This window comes from Rhinopithecus bieti, unplaced genomic scaffold (assembly GCF_001698545.2).
Source record: "Rhinopithecus bieti isolate Rb0 unplaced genomic scaffold, ASM169854v2 scaffold_759, whole genome shotgun sequence".
Classification (NCBI taxonomy): Eukaryota; Metazoa; Chordata; class Mammalia; order Primates; family Cercopithecidae; genus Rhinopithecus; species Rhinopithecus bieti.
Window position 1 is genome coordinate 1,565,133 of NW_016803631.1, and position 23,733 is coordinate 1,588,865.

The following is a 23,733-nucleotide window of genomic DNA, read 5'->3' on the forward strand; positions in this document are numbered from 1 at the left end:
CTTAATGTTGATGTGGCTGTTTATAGAGTAGCATATTTATTTAAATTTTTCCTTGGCCAAAAGGATTTGGACGAAAAACATGTAAGTAAAAGTGCAAAGCATTAAGTTGAATGTAGTATGTGAGTTTTAGTGCATTTTATGACATCTGTTTTAACTACTGATTTTGTTTTTTTAATTATGATGTCAAAGCCAGTAGATACTTTAGAAATCACATAATACAACTCTTTCATTTTACAGGCAAAGGAACTGAGGCTCCAAGATACCAGGGATAATCAGTGGCAATCAAGGAGTAGAATCTAGGCCTCCTGATACCAGAATAGTCCCATTCTGTAAAAGCAGCAGTTCTTAATGAGGGGGTTACAGCAGAATCATTTGGAGAATTGTTCAAAATACACATGCCTAGTAGTTAATCCCAAAGGTCCTGATTCAGTAAGACTGGCATGTATATTTCTTAAAAAAAAAAAAAAATTAATTCTTGGAAGATGCCGATGTGTACTCAGGAACCAGCATACTTTAATCTTGCCACATATCATAGTTTGTTTCTGAATAGTTATACAGTACAGGCAATAAATGCCTGTAGAGCCTAGACATAAGGAAAAGAGAGTCTTTGGGAGATAACTGTGAGTGAGAAAGTCATTGGAGGATTTTGAGTAAAAGGGCATATGATATAACTTGCATTTTAAAAGGATCACTCTAGCTACTGTATGGAAAACAAACAGGGAGGTTGGGGGATGCCTCTAGTAGGGAGATCAGTTAGAGACCATTACATCAATTCAGGCAAGGAGATACAGACTTTGACCTGGGTGGTAATAGTGGAGATAGGGAGAAATGAACAGATTTTTGCCGTATTTTTTTAAAGTCAAAGCAGCAGAACTTGTTGATAAATGCAATAATGCAATATGAAAGGAGTCAAGGATTAGTCTTAAGTTTTTGGCCCAAGTAACTGGAAGAATAAAACTGCCTTTTAGATGAAATTGCCACAAGAACAAGTATTGATAGAAAAGAAAAGAGACTGAAGAACTAAACCTTGAGACACATTAGCAATTAGAAATCAGAGAGATAAGAAGAACCCAAATGGAAGCTGAAAAGCACTAGCCAATGAGATAGGAAGAAAACTAGAAGAGTGTGATATCCCAGAAGCCAGGTGAAAAAATATTGCAAGACACAAGAAGTGACTAGGTGGATCAAATGGTGGAGTAAAATGAAAACTGTTAATTGACCATTGGAGTTAGCAATGTGGAGGTCATTGGTGACCTTGACAAGGAGTAATTCATTGGGGTCATTAGGGCATAAGTTTGAATGAGTTGAAAAGAGAATGTGAAGAAAAGAATTACCACTAAGAATAGACAACTGTTTGGAGGACTTTTGCTGTGAAAAGGAAAAGGAAAGTGGCGTGGTAGCTGGAAGAGGACTTGAGGTCAAGAGAAGGATTTTTTTTAGATGAGGAAAATTATGCCATGTTTGTATGCTGAGAATTGAATTGTGTGGTGAGGATTATCCAGCTGAGAAGGAAAATTTAATGATATAAGGGAGAGAGGGGAGAACTGGTAGAAACACATCTTTGAGCAAGAAACTGGGCATGGGATCTCATGCATAGAGAGAGGATTTAGCCTTAGGGACACAGGCAGCCTAAGAAAACAGCAAGAAGGAAAGCAGATTGTGTGGGCACAGATGGAGGAACGTGGATAAATGCAGGAAGAACAGGTTGTAGAAGTTCTTTTCTAATTGCTTCTGCAGTAGGAAGCAAAGTTAGTTGTGATTGAGGATGGGGAAGAGATACTGGAATTTTAAAAAGAATAATAAGTATGAAATAGTTATCTGGAAGAGAAAAAATGGTAAATTAACTGTGGAATTGATTAAAAGACAGCTCCAAAGGTACACTTAAATTTAGAAAGAATCCATTCATCTTGAATGCGTGTTTTTCTGAGCTCCACATTCGGTTGCTGGGTTGTAGACATGGAAGAGGGCAAAAGGTGGATATAACCCAGAGTGGAATTTTGTCAGATGAATGCAATATGAGAGAGGAGCAAAGGAGTGACTGTAATGATGGATCATGGAATTTATGCTTAGTTAAGAGGGTGGTGAGGCTTCGGAAGTGGAACAAAGAGCTGTGAAAGATGTTAAGATCAATTAATCAAAAGGTCCTCTGGAGTAAAAATTATTAAAGTATTAAAGAGAGTAAGCTTAAAAGATAAGAAGTGGCGATCAGAAAGTCAGAGTAAGATGCTGAAATGCTTTAAACTGGAATAAGAGTACTTACTAGTTTGTTTAGTGGCTATATTATTTTAATTGATTTGTTAGGTTCATGATTACAAAGAAGGAACCCCAGAAGAGAAGACCTACTACATAGAATTATGGGATGTTGGAGGCTCTGTGGGCAGTGCCAGCAGCGTGAAAAGCACAAGAGCAGTATTCTACAACTCTGTGAATGGTAAAGCATTTTTTAATTTCTATCTTTTATTAATGGTCTAAGAGTATAGATCATCTGATGTGGAGATGCCACATGTAGCATGCCAGACTCATCTTAATTTGAGAAAAATGTAATGTACTCACAACCCTTGATTTAAATCTGCATAGTACATTCCAGTTTGTGTTTCTACATTGTAGCCATCTAATTCAGAACATTGAACCTGTGCTTTGTCTTAAGTGTTTCTATTTATATTATTGTAATAAACTAAATATTGAGAAATAAAATCATATTTTTGATACTTGACATAAAACATGGAACTTAAAATGTTGTCCTTTGGGGGTGCTATCTCTCCAGTGAGTTGACTAAGTATAGTAGGACCATAGGAGTCTCATAGTCTTAAGCCAGATATCACAGAGACAGAGGGATTTCGTTCATCTGCCCCTTAGAGCCCTAAGGCTCTTTCTTAACTACTTATGAAGAGCTGCTTAAGGGAGTCTTTATGGGTGCAGAAATTTTATCCAGTTATAGATATTCAAATACCTGGAGCAGACTTCCAGATGGAGGTGTGTAATATAGGACACAATTTCCTTTCGTAGAGTACCTACTCTATATCAAGAGACTAAACTGCTTATACCTATGATTTGCCAATAGAGTTTCTTTCTTAGTCTTCTTAAAAGTTCATTTTTAAAACCTGTTTTTACTGTGAAACATAATTCCAACTTCTGTTTGATTAATATACCAAAGGAGTTGGCATTTCCCTCCTGGTAAATGCATAGCCATTAATAGACCTCATTTATGCTGTGCTTAGATCTCACTCAGTATTAGGTAAGCATTACATTTATTCAGTATATTAATTCCTTATATTCCTCTTTTGATGTCTTCCCATATCATGAGGTGTTGTAGATTCTACAAAAAGACGTAGAGAAGGTTCTTTTCACTGGATACATATTATAGAATATAGAATGAGATGTGTCAGTTCAGACCCATATCCTATTTAGCTCAGAACTCTATCTGAAAATGTCACAGTCTTAATAAAGAAACAAAGCATTCATAAATGAGACAAAATACAGTTACAAGATGACCTTAATATATGACATCATCATGCAGAAAAGTATATATAATGGTATATATTAATAGAATGCATATAAATAAGAAAAACAATAATAAGACTAGTATAGTGTGAGGTGACCTCTCAGAGAAAGAGAGGGAAGTGAAACTTAGTTTAGACTTATACTTGTATCAGTAAAATTACTTGTCAAAGTAAGATATCTATCTGATCTGGCACAGAGAAGTCTGAATATATAACACCTTCAATGTTTAGGTATTTTTGAGACAGAGGTACAATAAAAATTATAAATAAATAATAGAGATAAATACCACTCAAATCCTGGAAGCTGTGGAATTCTGAGTTGTAAACTTGTAAGTGCTGAAGAAGAAATCCATCCAATCCATATTTGTTTATCTCTTCTATACCTACTATTCATTAGTGATTTGTCTCCTTCCATATTATTGAAAGAATTGCATATATCCTATGTTGATATTGCAGATAAGACTGAGATATATTTCCATTTCTTAAAAGTAAAAAAAAAAATCACATTTATTGAAAAACCTATTTCTGTGTACTTTCACCTTAGCTCTGGAACATTCCTCCGGGTAGAAGCACTCAAAGTTCTTTATTCCATCTACCATCCTTAGTTTCCTAAGAAACTGAATGCAAGGATCACTCTATCCAAATACACAGTCCATATTCTTAGCAATAACTTTCATCCCTTAATACCCTACATTCTTCCCTCTCTGATAACCTAGGCTAGTAATCTCGGAAGGAAATAATGAAGTGTCTTTACTTCTCTCCCTTAAGATTAAGATATATTATCATTTGCCATCACCCTTACTCCTTTCATCTCAGCCCCGCCTTGATTCTTCTAGCACATGTTCTGCAAAGCAAGACCTCTCAGCCCAAATGAAAGAGAAAGAATAGGGGAAAAGGGTACTCAAATGCCCTTAAAAGCTAAAAAGTCTTACCTAAAGATCCTCAATAAAGTTTTCCCTGTCCATCTAATAGCCAACTTAGGCCTTTGTAATCCTTTCACTCCCCTGTCCAAAATTCTCACCTGTAGTTTTGCCATATTTATAACCTGGGGAAAAGGAAAGGCAGAAAATATATGCCAGTTTTTTGCCCTAAAATGAGATTTTATTCTGCTTACCACTAGTCTTTATGTCTTTACTGTCAGATTACCTGTGTGCAAATTCTGACTTACCATGTGCCCAAGGGCAAGTTACTCAACTTCTCTGAACTTCAGTTTTCTCTTGTGTATAAAGATAATAATAATTCTCCCTTCATAGGACTGTTCTGAAAATTAAATTAGGTAACACATGTAAAGCACAATATTTGGTACATAAGTACTGAATAAATATTAGCTGTGGTCTTTAATGGTAGTTCTTTATTCCTTTTTTTAAATCTATGCCTTTTTTTTAATCTAAATTAATCTTAATCTAATCTAAATTAATCTTAAATTAAATTTAATCTAAAGGAATCTAATCTTATTCCTTTTTTTAAATATAAAACTATGAAAGCAATAGTTTCAATTTTGATGCTGATTAAAACCCCTCATTGAGGAAGGAAGAGTGGATACAATTGGATATTAGGGCAAGTGTTGGATCTCTATTAGTTTCAGACACCAGAAGAGATGCAGGTTTATCTAAGCTGCCTGGAACAAGTCAACTGTAGCTTGTACAAGCCCTTTAGTTACACAGATGGCTATAAAAACTGTAGAAGCCAGCTAATTCTACCTTTTCTGCTTTTCTTTTTCCAATTGACACATACCACCTCTTGAAGATGGAGGAATCATCGGTTTCATGTCCTATTCACAATCTGGGTAATATAGAAAAGGGTTGGGAGTTTGAAACCTATAGTGTTTTGACCATAAGATGATATCCTAAATTCTAGTGGGTATCAAAGATTTTCCTCTTTTGTCTGTATCTTGCTGTAATAATTAATTCCCCGATTTACCTTTCTATCTAGGATATTGATTGATTCTCTTCAGTTGTATTTGATTATATTTCTGGGCCTCATTACATTTTGTTATTTTTCTCAGTCTATTGAAATCCGTGCATGTGCTTTCTACTATTCATACTTCTTTACTATTTAATGTCTCCACCCACTCTCTTGTAGTGGCATATTTCTTTTGCTCTCATAACTAAATCTCTTACAGGTAGGAAGCTTACATGACTAAACATTATTCAAAGAACTAGAAAATTAGACATTTGAGTAGATTAGCCTCAGGTGATCTACAGGACACTATTTTGTCAGCTAAAGAATAGCAGTTGTATCAAATCAGTACTATTTTAGTAGATTTTCATTACTTAGTATTATTTTTAGTGAGTATAAGTAATACACGTATGTACTGGTATCTATGGCAGTACTATGTACAGTGAAGAAACAACATAGCTTTTTGGATGAATAATTTCATATGTACTTGAAGTAGTTTTGATTCTCTTGATTAATGAAGTGGTTCTACAAGTAGGCACAGCCATGGAGTAGGCACTCAAGAAGTGTTGAATGAAGTAAAGATCTGCTAAAAGTTTAATGGCATTTCGTCAGCCCTTGTAAAATAAAGAGTTACAAAACTGACAGAGAAAAGTTTATGGCTAATTATTTATAAATATTTGTAGAGGAAATTTTAAAATAGTTGTGTCTGAGTTGTTAGTCATACTAGAATGCTAGATTCATTAAGCAACCTAATGTTTCTGTTTACTAAGCTTCATTTGGCCAATTGTGAAATGAAGAGGAATTGTTAAGGGACTGACATTTTTTTCTCTGATTATTTTAGGTATTATTTTCGTACACGACTTAACAAATAAGAAGTCCTCCCAAAACTTGCGTCGTTGGTCGTTGGAAGCTCTCAACAGGGATTTGGTGCCCACTGGAGTCTTGGTAACAAATGGGTAAGCCCAGAATTATTTCACAATTGGTTTGAAAGGTTGCAGCAATCACAGGAATGTACTCCCCTGCGTAACACTTTGTAAGATATTTTGTTTGATTTGCAAAGATTTTTCTTTCAATGTATAGACTATCTTTTCCTTTTGACAGTATCTTTCACAAAGCAATAGTTTCAATTTTGATGAAGTCTGATTACTCTTTTTTTATTCTGTGGATTGTGCTTTTGATATCATGTCTAAGAACTCTTTGCCTAATCCTAGATGATGCAGGTTTTCTCTTATGTTTTCCTCTACAGATTGTATGGTTTTACATTTTTATAGTAAACCATTTATATAAAACATTTTAAGTTTTATAGGTTTACATTTAGATTCATGATCTGTTTTAAGTTAGTTTTGTACAGGATGTGAGGTTTTGGTTGAGGTTAATGTTTGCATATGAATGTCTAATTATTCCAGCACCATTTATTGGAAAGATATCCTTTCTCCATTGAATTGCTATTGCTCCTTTGCCAAAAATCAGTTGACCATATTAGTATGAGTCTATTTCTGTACTCTAGTTCTGTTCCATTGATCTATGTGTCTGTCCCTTCACCAGTACTACACTGTCTCGATTATAGTCTTAAAATTGAGCAGTATGATTCCTTCTACTTTATTCTTTTTCATAATTGTTTAGCTATTATAGTTTGGTTTTCCACATAAATTTTGAGAATCAGCTTGTCTATATTGACAAAAATTTTGGTTAGATTTTATTAGAAGTGCATTAAACCTATTGATCACATTGGAGAGAATTAATATCTTTATTCTGTTGCATCTTCCAGTTCATGAACACAATGTATCTCTAAATTTATTTAGATCTTCTTTTATTTCTCTTATCAGCATTTTGTAGCTTTCATCATACAAATCCTGTGCATGTTTTATTAGATTTATACCAAATTATTTAATATTTTTGAAGCTATTATAAATTGTTTTTTGTTTTGTTTTGTTTTGAGACTGAGCCTTGCTCTGTTGCCCAGGCTGGAGTGCAGTAGCACAATCTCAGTTCACTGCAACCTTTGTCTCCCAGGTTCAAGCAGTTGCGCCTCAGCCTCCCAAGTAGCTGAGATTACAGGCATGTGCCACTACACCTGGCTGATTTTTGTATTTTTGGCAGAGACAGGGTTTCACCATCTTGGCCAGGCTGATCTTGAACTCCTGACCTCAGGTGATCCACCCGAAAGTACTGGGTTACAGGCATGAGCCACCGTACTTGGCCATAAATTTTAAACTTCAGTTTCAAATTGTCCGTTGCTAGTATAAAAAAGCAGAATTGATTTTAAGTGCTGACCTGTATCCTGTGACCGGAGGTTTTAGTAAAATCCTTAGGATGCTCTACATAGGCAGGTTTATTTTTTCCTTTTCAATCTGTGTGCTTGTTGTCTTATTTCTTGCCTTATCACACTGGCAACAACTTCCAAAAGGGTACTAACTAGGAGTGATAAGAGTGAATATCTATGTCTTACTCCCAATCTTAGGGGGAAAATAGTCATTTCACTATTAAGTATAATGTAAGCTTTAGGTTTTTTTGTTGACACCATTTATCAGGTTGAGAAAATTTCCTTCTATCCCTAATTTGCTGATAGTTTTATTAATATCGTGAACAGATACTGAATTCTGTCAAAAGCCTTTTCTGCATCAATTGATATGGACATGTGGCTGCTTCTTTCGGCTGTTAGTATGGTGGATTACGTTCACTGATTTTCAATATTGGTGGATTACATTCACTGATTTTCAAATATTGAACCAGCCTTCCATTCTTTGGTCATGGTATATTATATGTTTTATTTTATATGTTGCTGGATTTGATTTGCTAATATTTTCTTCAGGATTTTTATCCATGACAGGCATTAGTGTGCAATTTTCTATTCTCATAATGTCTTTGACTGGTTTTAGTGTGAGGATAATATTGACCCCATAGAATGAATTGAAAGTATTCCTTCCTCTTCTATTTTTTAGGAGAGATTGTGTATATTTGGTGTTATTTCTTCTTTGAAGGTTTGGTAGAATTTACTAAGAGACCATCTGGGCCTGGAGGTTTCTTATTTGAAAGGTTTTTAACCACAAAATCAACTTCTTTAGTAATTAGGATTGTTCAAGTTATCTGTTTCATCTTGGATGAGTTTTGGTAGTTTGTGATTTTCAAGGAATTCATCTATTTCATTAAATTTTTGAATTTATATCAATAGAGTTGTTTATAGTATTTGTTTATTGGCCTTTTGATAGTTGCACAGTTTGTAGTGATATGACCTTTTTCATTCTGATTTTGGTATTTTATGTTTCTCTTTTTCTTGTCAGACTTGTAGAGGTTTATCAATGTATTGGGGTTTTTTTCCAAAGAAGCAACTTTTGGTTTCATTGATTTTTCTCTATTGTTTTTCCGTATAGAGTTTAATCGATTTCTGCTCTTATTTCTTTCCCACTGCTTGCTTTTGCTTTATTTTGTTCTCTCTTTATAGCTTCTTAGATTACTGATTGGATACCTTGCATTTTTGCTAATACAAGCATTTTAATGCTATAAATTTCCCTCTAAACACTGCTTTAGCTGCATCCTGCAAGTATTTGAATGTTTTACTTTTATTTTCATTTAGCTCACAATATTTTCTAATACTCCTTGAGATTTTCCCATGGGCTGTTTAGAAATGTGTTATTTAGTTTCCATGTATTTAGAGGCTTTCAAGTTATTCTTTACTATTGACTTCTAGCTTAATTTTATTATGATCTAGGAGCATACTTTATATAGTTTCACTTATTTTATATTTGTGCAACACCCAGTATGTGACTTGGGTGTTATCTCTGTTGTTTCAGTTTTCAGTGTCTTTGGTATGCTAAGGAAGATCAAATCCATGCATGCACAGCTTTGACAATGAGCTCAGGCATTCATGAACTACTTCATGGGGTTGTTTTCTCACACTTCACCCTCTCTACAGTCTCTGCCATGCTTTGTGATTTGCTGGGGCTCCCTTTTTTGGTCCCCAAGCCAAATTCTCTCATGCACTTGCACAACTGCACCTATGTCCAGGGCCAAATGGTAGAAGGACAAAGAATAAAAGCAATGGGAGTTTGCCCCACCATCTTGAGATACAGTTCTATCAATCAGAAACATTTCCCTTCCTCTGTACTCATAAGCAGGGGTTCCCAACCCCTGGTCCATGGCCTGTTAGGAACCAGGCCACACAGTGGGAGGTGAGTGGCAGGTTAGTGAGCATTATCACCTCCTGTCAGATCAGCAGAGGCATTAGATTCTCATAGGAGCATGAATCCTATTGTGAACTGTGCGTGTGAGGGATCTCGGTTGCAGGCTCCTTATGAGAATCTAATACCTGGTGATCTGAGGTGGAACAGCTTCATCCTGACACACCTGTCCGTGGAAAAATTGTCTTCCATGAAACCAGTCCCTGGTACCAACAAGGTTGGGGACTGTTGCTTTTGAGCATTCTGCTTGTGTTACCGCCTTTGCCACAACTATCATGAAATTGCTCAGAGGCTGGCTTACAACAGAAGGAAAAATACTGTATTTCTATGCTATCTCCAAGTATTCGGGAGCCCCCTTTCTTGTTTCATGAGTCAGAACTGCAGGCCTTCTTCTGGAGTTTTCTGTTCGCACTTCTGAGTTTTAAGCTGAGTTGCATTCAGACAAGGGGATATGGAAGGGAACTGCTAATTCAATGGTTCTTCACATTGTGGTCTTCCTCAAGATGCTCACTATGAATTTTTCAGAGTCTTCAAATAGCCACTTCATGCATCCTGTCCAGGTTTTATAGCTGCATTCACTGGGAAAGACAAAATAGAGTTTGCTTATTCTGTCTTACCTAGAACAGAACCCCATTTTCTATTTTTTGATTGAAGCAAGTCTTTCAAAGACTTTGTTTTCTGTGTGGAAGTCTAATTGTTATGTGAAACCTAAATGTAGTGTAAGTTTGAGTATATATATGTAGATTCCTGCAATACCTAATAAAGAATAAGCACAACTAATTTAAAACCTATATTTCAAAGCCTAGTTGATATTTCTTGTTTCCTATCTCAATTCCTTTCATCACTGATGTCTTCATTAACCTAGCTTGTTCTCTATTTTCTACTAAAATTTCTACTTAAGAAACTGATCTTTAAATTTAGGATTAGGAGACAGCATATTCATATCAGAAAGAAATCTGCATTTGTGTCAGGGAATTCAGTAAAAATTCTGTATTCATTTGCATTTTGACAGTACAGCTTCATTTTGATCCTATAGATAAACCTGCGAATGTATAAAACAACCTTAATACGTTGGTGTGCTTTGTTGGTGCATTATTTTATAGCATCAAAAGATTTGGAAACAACCCTAGTGTCCGAGCAACAAAAGATTCATAGACTAAATAATGACATATCCACATACTGGAGTAGTATTAAACATTTGAAAAAGAATCAGAAAGATCTCTATGAACTAAATTAGAAAGATCTACAAAAGGGTACAGTATTAGGTTTAACAAATCAAAATGCAGAGAATATATATCATATACCTTCTATTGTGTAAGAAAGGAAAGAAATAAGGATATGTGTTTATATTTAGATAAAGAATCAGTGAAAAGATAAATAAGAAACTAACAAAAATGGTAACCTATAGGGGGCCAGGGGAAATGGGTGGATGGGTGCAGTGGTAGGAGCAAAACTGCTTAGCATATATATCTTTTATATCAGATTGAGTTTTTAGCCATATTTAAACAATTTAGGTAAATGTTATATTATGTGATTTTTACCACAATAAATTTTAATTTTTTATTATAGAAAATTTTAAACATATGTAAATACAAAGAATGGAAAATGAACTCCCATATATTTGTTGCCTAGTTTCAATAATTATCAGCATATGGCCAGTCTTGTTTCATCCATATCTCTACCTACTTTCTGTCTTCTCCCACTCTCAACTGGATTATTTTGAACCAAATGTTAAAACATCATATCATTTCATCCATACGTACTTTAAAACATAAGGGCTTTTTTTTTTAACATGACACTATATAATTATCACAGCCAAAACTTTAATAATAATTCTTTAGTAACCAAATATTATTTTAATTTCCCCAATTGTCTCATAAATGTTATAGTTGATTTTTTTGAAACAGTATCTAAATAAGGTCCTCTGATTGTATTTGGTTTCTTAAGAGTCAAATCCTAGGTTCTCCCTTCTTAGTTGTTTTTTTTCCAACCTCCTAGCAGTTTATTTGTAGAAGAAGGTGGCTGTTTGTCTTGTACAGTTTCCTGTATTCTGGATTTGCTGATTATCTCCCTGCATTGTGTTTTAAACTTGTTTCTCTGAATTCTAAATCTTCTCTAAAGTGATAATTAAATATAGTGATCTGAAAGATGCAAGTTTTTTGTCTTTATTTTTCCACTCAGTATTACGCATATAATATGATACCTGGCTGTGTGTCTCTTTGTGATGTTAAGGAGTTATCAGCCTTATCCATCCATGATAAAGTTCTTCAGAAGTTTACCAGAAAAGATTTCAAGATTAAATTTTAAATTGGATACTGCAAGATTTTATGAAAAGATAAAAGGAAACCTAAAAGAGAAATAAGAGAGCAAACTATATATGTATGCTTTATATGTGTCAGTGTGCAAGGAGTTGTGCAAGACTATGTGAGAGATGTATGTACATCAAAGATGATATTTGATAGAAGATATGCAAAAATTTGTATGTGAGACAGAAGGAAACAGTCCTAAACAAAAGACACTCTCAAAACTTTATTCCCTGAGAAAGCGAATTGCAGCTTTGAACCATGTCTCTTTAATTAGGGTTGCTTTGGTATGAATAATCAAAGGTCTTGATCATGCTATTATTGACTTTGATGCAATAAAAAGAATGGTAATATTTTTGTGAGATGGGAGGTTATATATTTAAAACAGTTGTGTTCTGAGGCTGAACAGTTTGTTGAGGCTTTGTAAGATTATTGTGAAGGGCATAAATATTTAGTAACTTTGCCCCCTACCCCAATTTAGAATTTCTCTATCAGAAAGAAAAGTAATGTTAAAGGAAGAAAAAAAGCTTTGCTCGTTGTAGTGATTGGATTATGCAATATTGATTTACTGTCATAAATTGTGCACAACCAGATTTTGCTGACTGTTGTAAATTGAGCTTATGACGTGTCAGAAATCCAAATCTGCTTTATTTCTAATATGTGAGTAGAATTTAAATTAATTCAACAGCAATGGCCTCTGTGTTCTTTTTAGTAATGAGAAGTTTAATTTACATCACCACTCTGTTCTTTGGATAAATAATTTTTTTAAAAAAATAAGGATTGTAATAGCCAGTGATCCAAGGCCACTAACCCTAAGTGATTCTTATTGCCTGTCCTCTATCTCCCATGGCTTTCATTTCAGGAAACAACTACTTGGTACTAAGTTCTTTCCTTTTACTATTCATTTTGCATTTCAGCTGTTTCCTTCCATTTCCATGTGTTTAACCCACCTTTCCCAGGCTATAGTATCACCTATGTTTGATTTATTCTAGGTTTCAGCTTCCTTATTTCTATTTTCTTATTCTTATTTCTTTACTATTCAGACAGAAATGTGTATTGTAGATACAGAGTTAATGCATACCCCAAAATGTACCCAAGAAGCTTGCCATTTTGTCTTCTAGCACATCATGCTAGGCTTTTGGGTTTTTGCTACACAGAGACTTAAATCCACTCTCTGCTTCTACTCTGAAACATTCCTGAATTGTTAGCCTTAGAAGACAGAGCTACATTGGAGGTCAAGTCCACTGACTATAATATACTTGATGGACACTTAGTTGTTCAATTATTCAGTATTATTCAACATTCAATAAAAACATGGGACCAAATTTTGAGAAGTTAGATGAATAGCTGGAATTTGATAGATGATGAGGATGGACTGATAAAAAAACAAGTAGATGGAAGAAATTGGAAGGAAAGTGGATTTATAGGTGAAGGCAGCAAAAATCAGTTAATTTTCAGTAAAATAGTTTAAGTTAGTTGCATTTAAATATTACACATCTACATCAGAAAGGTAAATTCTGTTCACCTCTTCATTATTATTTGTCACAGGGATTATGATCGAGAACAGTTTGCTGATAACCAAATACCGCTGTTGGTAATAGGGACTAAACTGGACCAGATTCATGAAACAAAGCGCCATGAAGTTTTAACTAGGACTGCTTTCCTGGCTGAGGATTTCAATCCAGAAGAAATTAATTTGGTGTGTATTTTCACTAATGCATGCTTGTATTATTATCACGTAAAGACAAAACTAAAGACATGTTCAAATTATATGTTCTAGTGAAAGAAACTTTATACTTGAAATCAGGCTTTTTGGATTCTGGTCCAAAATGTAGTCAAGATTGAAATCAACATATCTAGACTGAGAGATGTGCACAGTCACTTCAGCCTTTTATGTTCATCTGTTGAAATATTCCAACTTTATTCTATGAATAATTTAAATCATGGGCTTCTTTTTTTGAGACAGTCTCACTCTGTCACCGAGACTGGAGTGCAGTGGCGTGATCTCAGCTCACTGCAAACTCTACCTCCTGAGTTCAAGCAATTATCATGCCTAGGCCACCCAAGTAGCTGGGATTACAGGCATATACCACCATGTCCAGCTAATTTTTAAAATATTTTTAATAGTGATGGGGTTTTGCCATGTTGCCCAGGCTAGTCTTGAACTCCTGACTGTGAGGGATTTGCCCGCCTTGACTTCCCAAAGTGCTGGGATTACAGGCGTGAGCCACTGCACCTGGCCCATGGACTTTTTCTTGAGAAAGTTTTTAAAAATGACACCAAAATTAAAATAAATTTATTAAAGTGGCATTATAAGTTTATTATTATTGCTTGTAAAAAGCCTCTTAGCTTCTTAAACTACAAATTTTACCTTAAAGGGCAACCTAACAGATACATGAAAAAATTACAAACTTTAAACTAGGAGTGCTTCATAAGGACTAATTTATGTACACTTATGCATGTATAGAGGATTGAGTCCCTTGGTGAGATGACTAGCTCAATTAGAACTGAGTGCTTAAAAAAGCTGAGAAATGGTTGTCATGTAAGCCTGTTAGGATCCCAGAAAAAGATCCTGGCCAGCAACTTCAGTCATGGTCATGTTGTTGTTCACAAATAGGATTTCTGCAACTGTGCACTGGCATTCCAGAAATGCAGTGGTGGTGGTATAATAGTACTAGTGACCAACATTTATTGAGCACTTAGGGGTTGAAAACTGTTTTAGTTATTTACATATATGATCTCACATGCATCATCTTCACAATCAACTCTATAAGACAGGTACTATTACTGTCCTCTTCTTAATGATGAAGACAAGAAGGAGAGAGGTAACAAGACCAGGGAAGGTTACCCAGGTCAAATGGGGTATTCAGATTCAGAGCCTGTACTCTACAGTTAAGCCTCTTTTCCACCTAATTAATCCTTCAACTCACCTTGAGAATTTGGCGGCTGAAAAATCTCGTAGAAATCATCTAGACCAACAGTTACCCAAATCGGATTGTATATTTATATTACCAATAGTACCTATGGAAAATTTTGAATAACTGCCCCACAGCTGGAGCTTTTTATTCATAAAGCCTGGCAGGAGGACCAGGAATCTGTAGTTTTAACAAATAACTCAGGTGATTCTGATGCCCTTATTCTGTGAATCAACGTTTGTGAACACTGCTTGGTTCAGCCCCACCTCTACCCCCAGCTCCTGCCTGCCATTCCATTGTTTTTTACATTCTGCTTTGCAGTGGAGAGCCGCTTATTTTTCTCAGCTGCCACAATGGAATATTGATGTGCATACCCCAGGTAGTCAGCACTGAACCATGATATTCCAAAGGATTCTTGCTATGTAAATATACAATATTCTTGTTGAAGAAGTGCTGAGATTGCTTTGAACATTATTTCCAAAGGGAAATTTACCATTGAAAACAATTTGTTCCAGCGCTTACTTTTAATATATTTTAGAATGTATCTGTTTCTAGTGCCTGTGGGTTTCTGTGATAATTGCCTGTGTGTCTGTGTGTGTGTGTTATTCCTACTTGCCTTACAAAGCCAAGGCCATCTTTTAACTGTAAGTCATGTAAAGGTACTCAGTTAGTGAGACTTGAGCACACACAGTCCCCAAAGAGTTCAAATATAACATGTTTTTGGTCTTTATCAGTGTACAGCTTCAAGAACACAGCACAAATAACACTAGGAGAGGTTCGGAGAATGAAGGGAAGAAAAAATGAGGAGGAAGATTGAATACGAGAGTTTCAAAAAGAAATAGCAATCAAAAAGATTCAGCAATTAAATATAAAGCCTCAAATAAAAACTAATGTAACAGTATTAGTGCTAACATCAGTTACTGTATCAATTTACTTGAAACTGTAGAAAAGTAAGAATTAACAAATGTATACATCAAAGGTGGAAGCAAAGTTAATGAATAACTGCCTGAATAAATGCAAATTGTTTAAATTATAAATAGGTGAACAATTACTTATTTTCTAAAATCCTGTTAGGCTTATTGTACCCCATAAAAATTTTTCTCTGTTATGTATTTACTTTGAAGTGATCGTATTGAAGTATCTTCCCTGGTTAATAGTCCTTTCTCAAGCTCAGACAAGCTATTTGGAGCTATTAATTTTCAGACTTTTCCCTCAGCCATGATAAATGGTAGATGACTCTTTCAGCTCTAAATTTCTCATCCCAAAAATCATAGTGTTTCTCTAGGCTGCTCAACCTGAAATTATGGTACCATAGAATTAAGGTTTTGGGGTGTTTTTGTTTGCTTTAGTTTTTGTATTTAGTACTTCAGCTCTATTTAGAATTGTCTCAAACTTTTGACATTCTGATGACTAGCTAATCAATATCTATTTTATAAAACATTTCTACCACAGGTCTAAGGTTTGTCTCTTATATGCCCCAATTGCTGTAGAAATGTGTTCAAACACTATTTCAAATACCATAGTTTGTGCAATGATGTTTCAGTCTATGTAATCCATATGTGGAATTATCTTTATTATAGTAAGTGCTTGTGCTTGAAAATTCACTCTGCTAGCATTTTCTTAGATTGAAGAGAGAAGGACTAATGTTTTACTACCCACTGTGTCCAGGTATGGATTATTTAATTTTTCACAAAAATCCCATGAGATAAAATATTGTTATCCCCATTCCACAAATCAGTAAGCCCAAATTTAAAGGTTTAGTTACCTAACCAATGTTACACAGAGTAGAAATGTTGGAATGGGTATTCCGATTTAGAACTTGCTGGCTTTGAAGACCCCTGATTTCTAGTACTCTGTGATCTTTGACAACTTTGTTGTAGCCTCTCTTTTTTGTAGTTTTGGAGAATATTATAATTTCTGGCCAAAATTTAAAATGTGAGCCTTGGAATGTTGCATATGAATAAAATAGGAGGCTTCATTAGAAAGGAATCCTGTGGGCCTGGAGATTACAAAAACAGAATAAATGTGACAACAGTAATTTTAGTAATTTCTAGGGGCATAGAGGGTGTATAGCTAAAAGATAAAATTTCATGCTTGCAGAGGAGCTTACATAGTAGCCCTTATAGTTTGGTCTTAGGTACATTTCAGGTAAAAATCAAAGTACTGTATCTCACAAGGTGACGAGTCAATGGTGACAAGCAAAAAAACAAAACAGCTACACTGGGATTCCATCGAATAGTAGGCCTTTTAAGGTTTTAAAGTTATTGTAATGATTAATGTTCCAGATCGTTTTGTCCCTTCTGGGCCCATTTTTTTTTTCCTATAAAAAACTTCCATCCAAGAGTAGTAATATATCTTTATTATCAAACAATAGTAGTAGATGTTTATTACCAAAAATAATATATCTTTGTGGCCTACCAAAAGATATAGTACCTTGCATCCAAAGAGAAATCCTTGGCAATTGTTCTGTTTGTTCTTTGTGCCTCTAAATCCTTATTTTCATGCTTTCTCCAATTCATATGAACTGCATGGTACTGAATTAGTTGAGCACTGGTGAATAACGAGTACAAAAGTGAAACGCTTACTGTTTTTCATGGCTGTCTCTCTGGTTTTCAGGGTAAATGTAGGTAGGTCACTCCATTAGTACCTTGGTTTTGTTATTAGTAAAATATTAGTAATCTTGTCTTCCTCTGTGAATTATTTGATGATGAATACATTGATTTGGTATACTCTAAAATTGTTTAAATGACAAAGATTAAGTGACCGTATTTTCCTTTAGTACTTTCCTCCTTGCTTTGTGCACCATAATTTGAAAATTATTTGAATATTTTATGAGAGTATTATACCTAACAGTATTATGCCTATAGAAATGTGCAACAGGACGAGTTATGAATAGCAAAGAGCTTGGGTTTCCTAACTTTCACTTGTGGATCTTATGTTTTATCTTCTAGGACTGCACAAATCCACGGTACTTAGCTGCAGGTTCTTCCAATGCTGTCAAACTCAGTAGGTTTTTTGATAAGGTAATGGCTTCAATTAAGTTATTTTTAAACTTAATTTGTATATTATGAGAGTTTAAAATTTTTTTGTAGAATCCTGTGACCCTTTATTTTTTTTATCCAAAATTTCACAGCCTGAATAATACTTGTTTTGATCTCTCTTATCTGTTAGTATAATTGCCCAAGGCCTGCTGACATATTTATTCCATCACCAGTGTTCTCTAAGTAAAGGGTAAAAGCTACTGGATTTAAATGGGGGTTTTAAAAAGATATCTAATTCCTCTCCTTAAAATAATTTCTATTTACCCATTTTCTAGCTCTCTTTTTCACTTATTCACCCTCCCGCCCACATAAAGGCACTGAACTGAGGAGATTCTGCTTAAAGCCCTCAGTTCTTTTTGCTCTCCCAGCTGTTAATATTCTCCACATAAATGTTACTGTTACCTTTTAAGGTAATGTCGTCTTCTAGATTTCCTAGTGTTTCCCTCTCAGAAATATTTGCATTCCAATTTTTGACTCTCTGCTAACATCATTTTATTGTCCTCAACTGGAAGGAAAATGTAGAATGACTCAGCATACTGGTAAATTAGAGCACTGTTTGTCTTTCCTTCACAAGGCCATACAACTGCATTGCACATAGTATTGACCAAGTTTAAGTTGTTTGCCCAATGCTGACATTGCATAGTAAGGTAAAATAGGATCTTTCTGCCTGTATTATTGAAAAAGGTTAACTCCTGTGTTATATTTCTTTTTAAGTGACATCTCCTAAGAAAATCATCTTCCCCATAGTTCTTCTTTAGCAATCATTTTTTTCTTTTAACTGTTTAGGGATTTAATATTTGGCCCTTTTGTTCAGCATTAGATAAGCCCCAGGTTTAGATAATTTGAGATTTAATATTCGGCCTTTTTGTCAGCATTAAATAAGCTCCAGCACCCTCCTCGATTAATATTAGGCCACTAGGAAAATTTTGCCTCACTGCAAAACTTCTTAACTGGTATGTGGCAAATAGGGTACAAATGTGCCTAGATACGAATTTCCCTCAATTCTCAGAGCAGCCAGAGCCCTCAGGGTGGGGGGTTGGATGATTGGCAGCCTCTTCCATTTTCCCCAGTGTGCTGTGCAAATATTAGCATTTTCTACGTGTGCCATGACATGAAAAATGTTGTGCAGCACTGCAAGGAGCCAGATTTTCTCTCCACTTTGCTTTCAAACTTAAAATGTAAGAATTTCCATTTGGTTTAGATCCGTGGCCACATCAATACAAAATTTTGTCCCCCATGAGCAACATCTTACAGATCTGCCCTGACCTGGAAAGATCCCACAGTATGTTGTTTAAATTTAAATTTTTATTAGTTCTAAAATTAAAAAATAAGATATCCTAAATTACATCCTGGAGAAACTGGATTATTGACTGGTATAATCCAAGTTGTCAGGCAAGGCTTTATTTTTTAAAAAATCAGGAGTACACGCTGCAAGTCAGGAGTAAAGAATTATGACCAAAACCAAAAAGGTAACTTCTCTTTTTATTGCCTGAATCACAACAAAATGTATGTGGGTTAGGAGGTTGGCCAGACCTCCAGACTGAGGTGGTTGCCTGAAATCAAAGGAGCTGACAACCAAATTTCACCCAGTTTCTATACATCAGTTCTTCCAGAATTTAGCATAAAGATTTCTTCTCCTTCTAGGCACAGTGCCTCACACCTGTAATTCCAACACTTTGGGAGGCCGAGGCGGGTGGATCACAAGGTCAGGAGATCGAGACCATCCTGGCTAGCACAGTGAAACCCCATCTCTACTAAAAACACAAAAAATTAGGCGGGCGCGGTGGTGGGCACCTGTAGTACCAGCTACTCAGGAGGCTGAGGCAGGAGAATGGCATGAACCCGGGAGGCAGAGCTTGCAGTGAGCCAAGTTCGTGCTACTGCCCTCCAGCAGCCTAGGTGACAGAGCAAGACTCCATCTCAAAAAAAAAAAAAAAAAAAAAAAAAAAAAGATTTCTTCTCCAAAAGGAAGTCTAACTCCTTCTAGTAGTAACTCCTCACACTCCAGAATAATCAGATTTTCCTGTCCTGCCATAGACAGAAAAGGGAATCACTCTCCTCCTTGGTTTTTGTGGGATTGTTTTAAGATGTATACTAATGATAAACCAACTTTTCTACCTCTGGGGTAAGTGAATGCAACTTTGCCCTGGTGTCTTGTGGCTAAAAATAATCCAGCTATAGTCTTTAAGACAGCAAGAATCTGAATGAATTGCTGTCATACCAGAGAGAGCAAGCTGGCCTTGGCCTTAGAAGAACATGCTCTGTTCTAATTCAGAGGAACTCTTAGCTGCATAATTTCAGATTTGAATGTCTTAGAGTTCATCTCCAGCTGATCTGTATCATTAGCCGATTAACTTTTCTTATCACAGCAGGTCTATGTAAAGGAAATACAGATACTCCTCAACTTGTGATAGGGTTATATTTCAGTAAACCCCATGTAAATTGGAAACATTGTTAGTCAAAAATGCAGTGATTACACCTAACTTACCAAGCATCAGAGCTTAGCCTAGCCTTCCTTAAACATGCTCAGAACACTTATGTTAGCCTACAGTTGGGGCAGAATCATCTAACACAAGCCTATTTTATTAAAAAGTTGTGAATGGCTCATGTAATTTATTGAATACTATACTGACAGTGAAAAAAGTGCCTATTGTATGGGCACTCAAAGTACAGTTTCTACTGAGTGCATGTTGCTTTCACACCACCATAAAGTCAAAAAATCGTAGTCAAGCCATCCTAAATCAGAGACATTTATAATACTTCCTCTGTAACCACTGCAGTTTCTGAAGTGTCAGAACAGAATTTATTATTCTTGAAAATGTTTTTCATCATCTGAAAACGTGGTGCTCTTTAGTGTTTACAGCAGTTTGGGGGAAAAAATGAAAACATGGTGCTCTTAAACTCATTACATTTGAACATATATTTTGAGGGTTTCTTTTCAATAATGGTGATGGATTTGTGCAGGTACATCTACTGCTTGAACTTGTTTTTTCTACTTATCAAATGCAGATAATTCTGAAACTACTGAAGTAGGGGTGCAGTTAGTTTTTTAAGAAAGACAATACAACAGTCATTAGACTGCTTTTGGTGTTGTGTCATCTGTCTATATTGAGGACATATAGAATTTGTCACCACTTACTATAGGGATGTGGTGGTTTGCTATGTTAAACAGTCCCCTCTTTAAGAAATAGACAAGACTATTGTAGCAGGCAAGTGCTTTTTTTATCTTATGGATTCTGGTTAGCACCTTTTGGGACTGACTGCTAGGAAACTTAGAGTCAGATTTGCTGCCATCCTCTAAGAATTGCATGGGTTCTTATGTCATTCTGTCATTATTTAGTTTTTGTTATTCATTTATTTTTTGATCTATCATTAATGCGTTTTGGAATGAGGCAGGCTTTTATGGAAATACTCCCACAATTCTGATGTAATTAACACCAGATTTTTAGCTCACTCTACTACATGTCTACTGCTATGGAAAAGATTCTTAGTTTGGATATATTCCTTTTAGTACCATTAGTGGTCGTTTCAGTTAGCCACTTTTTGCAGGTATGTGTGCTAAGCTTTTAAAATCTTTGTTTTTCACAGGTCATAGAGAAGAGATACTTTTTAAGAGAAGGTAATCAGGTTGGTATCTATCTTTTCTTGATAAAATAGATTCTTAAATTTAGATAGGTGATTTCCAAATTTAAGTTCAGAAGTAGTTTTAAAAAGTTGGGAAAAGCCCTTTGTAGGCACAAGCGACTGATTTCCTTCTATCCTATTAAATACAAAAGGGGAAAATCAGAACAAAGGGAAAATAAGGATCTAGAAAACAAGAATAATCTAGAAATAAGATTATGTTATAAAATAGAAGAAGAAAATAATTTGCTTGGGACTCCAAGAGTATACATTCAGGGTCCGTCACAATACAAATAATTTATATAAAAGTCTAGTAGGTATTATGAGATTTACCTTCATTCTTTCTGATTTAGATGACACTGTCACCAATTTGTTGGCAAATGTTTTCCATTTTGGTAAAATTTATTTTTATTATTTAATCTGTGGCTTTCTGAGTAAAACCTCAGAAAGCTGTTTTTTTTTTTAAGGAACAACACACTGACATACAGAAGTGGAAAAGAAGAGAAAAATTACTATTAGTATTTGAACTTTTATTGCTTGAGACTTAATATAATTATCTTTCTTGCCTACAGATTCCAGGCTTTCCTGATCGGAAAAGATTTGGGGCAGGAACATTAAAGAGCCTTCATTATGACTGAGTTACGCTCATCCTTTGGAAGAGTGAGCAAGCAGTGGCATTTTTTCACAGCTTTCCTCTTGCTGTGTTCAATTATTACCATCACAGCCTTTTAACGAAATCATCTTAAATGCTACCCTTCAGCCTCACCCTTTAATGGAAAAATGAAAGGAAGTGACAACACAGGAGGTCCAAACTTTGTCCCTGTTCTCTGTGTTCCTTACCTTTCTGTCCCTGTGTATAGATTATGTAAAAGCCTTGTGGAAATATGAGATGATGTCAAAATGATGCAGTAAATGAGCAATGACAGTGTACTGCAGAGAAAATTTACTCTTGCCTACAACGGGAGGGTTTTACGGGTCTGTAATTTTCCCCACACATTGCTGAAGGCTTAATTAAGTACTTCAAAAATGGATCTCCATTGTTTTACCTTCTTGAGGGAAAAGGTCTTGTTAACCAGCCCTGAGTTGTCCACCCCAAACAATCTTTGTCATTTTCAAAGATGCAAGATCGTGTTATTTAATTGTCTCCACCCTCGTCACACACAGGAGTGCCTAATAATAGCAATCCTTGTCTCCCTCTTCTCTCCTTTGCAAATGGCTCAGTGACTGGAAGAGGCGGACTGATAGCCAGAGTTAAATATAAATACAAATTAATAATACATAGAGAACAGCAATACCAGAAAAAAAGAATTCTGGTAAAATGATGTGAAAAATTGGCAACTCCCTCACTCTTAAGGTTGTTGCTGTATGCAGTCTAGGCTTTCTGTTTGGAAATAGGTAGGGCAAAATCTAATACCTGCACAAGGGCAATGAGAGAGATGTACAGCCTCCTCTCCATTTTTTTTAAGGAAAAGTCAGCTCCTGAGATGTCCCTTAGCTATAGTCAGAAAACTAAGAATATTATTCTTGTGTCAACAATGTATTTATGGAGAGAAGTAAAAATAAGTTCCACAGCAACACATTTACATGAATTATGAACTAGGATTCTTGGATTTCATAATCACTCCAAAGCTTTTTGGGGGTGGGGTGTGTGTGTGTGTGTGTGTGTGTCCATAATTGTTCATCATTTTTTTAACCTATCTTTTTGCTTGCTTAATCTTCTCTGCCCCAATTCTTCCTTAGTATGTGAATTTGATTTCTAAAAACAATTTATTCAACACTTTATCACCCATATTCTCTCTCTGGCTCTGCTGCAGGTCTCTGCACTCCTGATTTTGCTCCATACTTTTAAATAATAATAATAATAAATATACAGTTTTCATTTCTCATTTAAAACCTAGGTGGAAAACACCAAATTCACTTTCTATTCCATTTTAATTAGGTTTCAGAAGTACCTTGGAAATCAAAGTATGCTGCAAGAGGATATTAAAATAAGAATGTTAGAGAGTCCTTTTAGAAAGGCAGTCTTGGGAATTTGGAAAAGGATTTTTAAAGCAGCTTTCATCAGCTAGACTGTTCTCCAGCCTTTCTTTACTTCCTCTTTGAAAGGACATAGCCCTGGTTTCTTTTTGACACAAAGGAAAGCTATGCAAATCATGATCTATATGTAGAATTGGTCACAAGTGTGTTGTGGCATAGGCTATAGAGTTGGAAAGTGGAAACCAAATGCTACACAGAGACCTAACCCAACTAAAGCTCTTTGTATTTCTCATGTAAGA

At 35.4% G+C, this 23,733-nt stretch overlaps 1 protein-coding gene across 1 annotated transcript in view; it reads left to right on the forward strand.

Annotated features, from left to right (window-relative positions):
- The window catches only part of RABL3 (RAB, member of RAS oncogene family like 3), a 39,286-nt gene extending 15,942 nt beyond the window's left edge, over positions 1-23,344 (forward strand). Inside the window, exons 3-8 of the mRNA XM_017891261.1 lie at positions 2,302-2,431; positions 6,241-6,355; positions 13,429-13,579; positions 17,747-17,818; positions 21,425-21,463; positions 22,030-23,344. Of these exons, the coding sequence (XP_017746750.1) occupies positions 2,302-2,431; positions 6,241-6,355; positions 13,429-13,579; positions 17,747-17,818; positions 21,425-21,463; positions 22,030-22,095 (573 nt within the window). The 3' untranslated portion in view covers positions 22,096-23,344. The remainder of the gene's footprint in view (positions 1-2,301; positions 2,432-6,240; positions 6,356-13,428; positions 13,580-17,746; positions 17,819-21,424; positions 21,464-22,029) is intronic.
- The last annotated feature ends 389 nt before the right edge of the window (positions 23,345-23,733 follow it).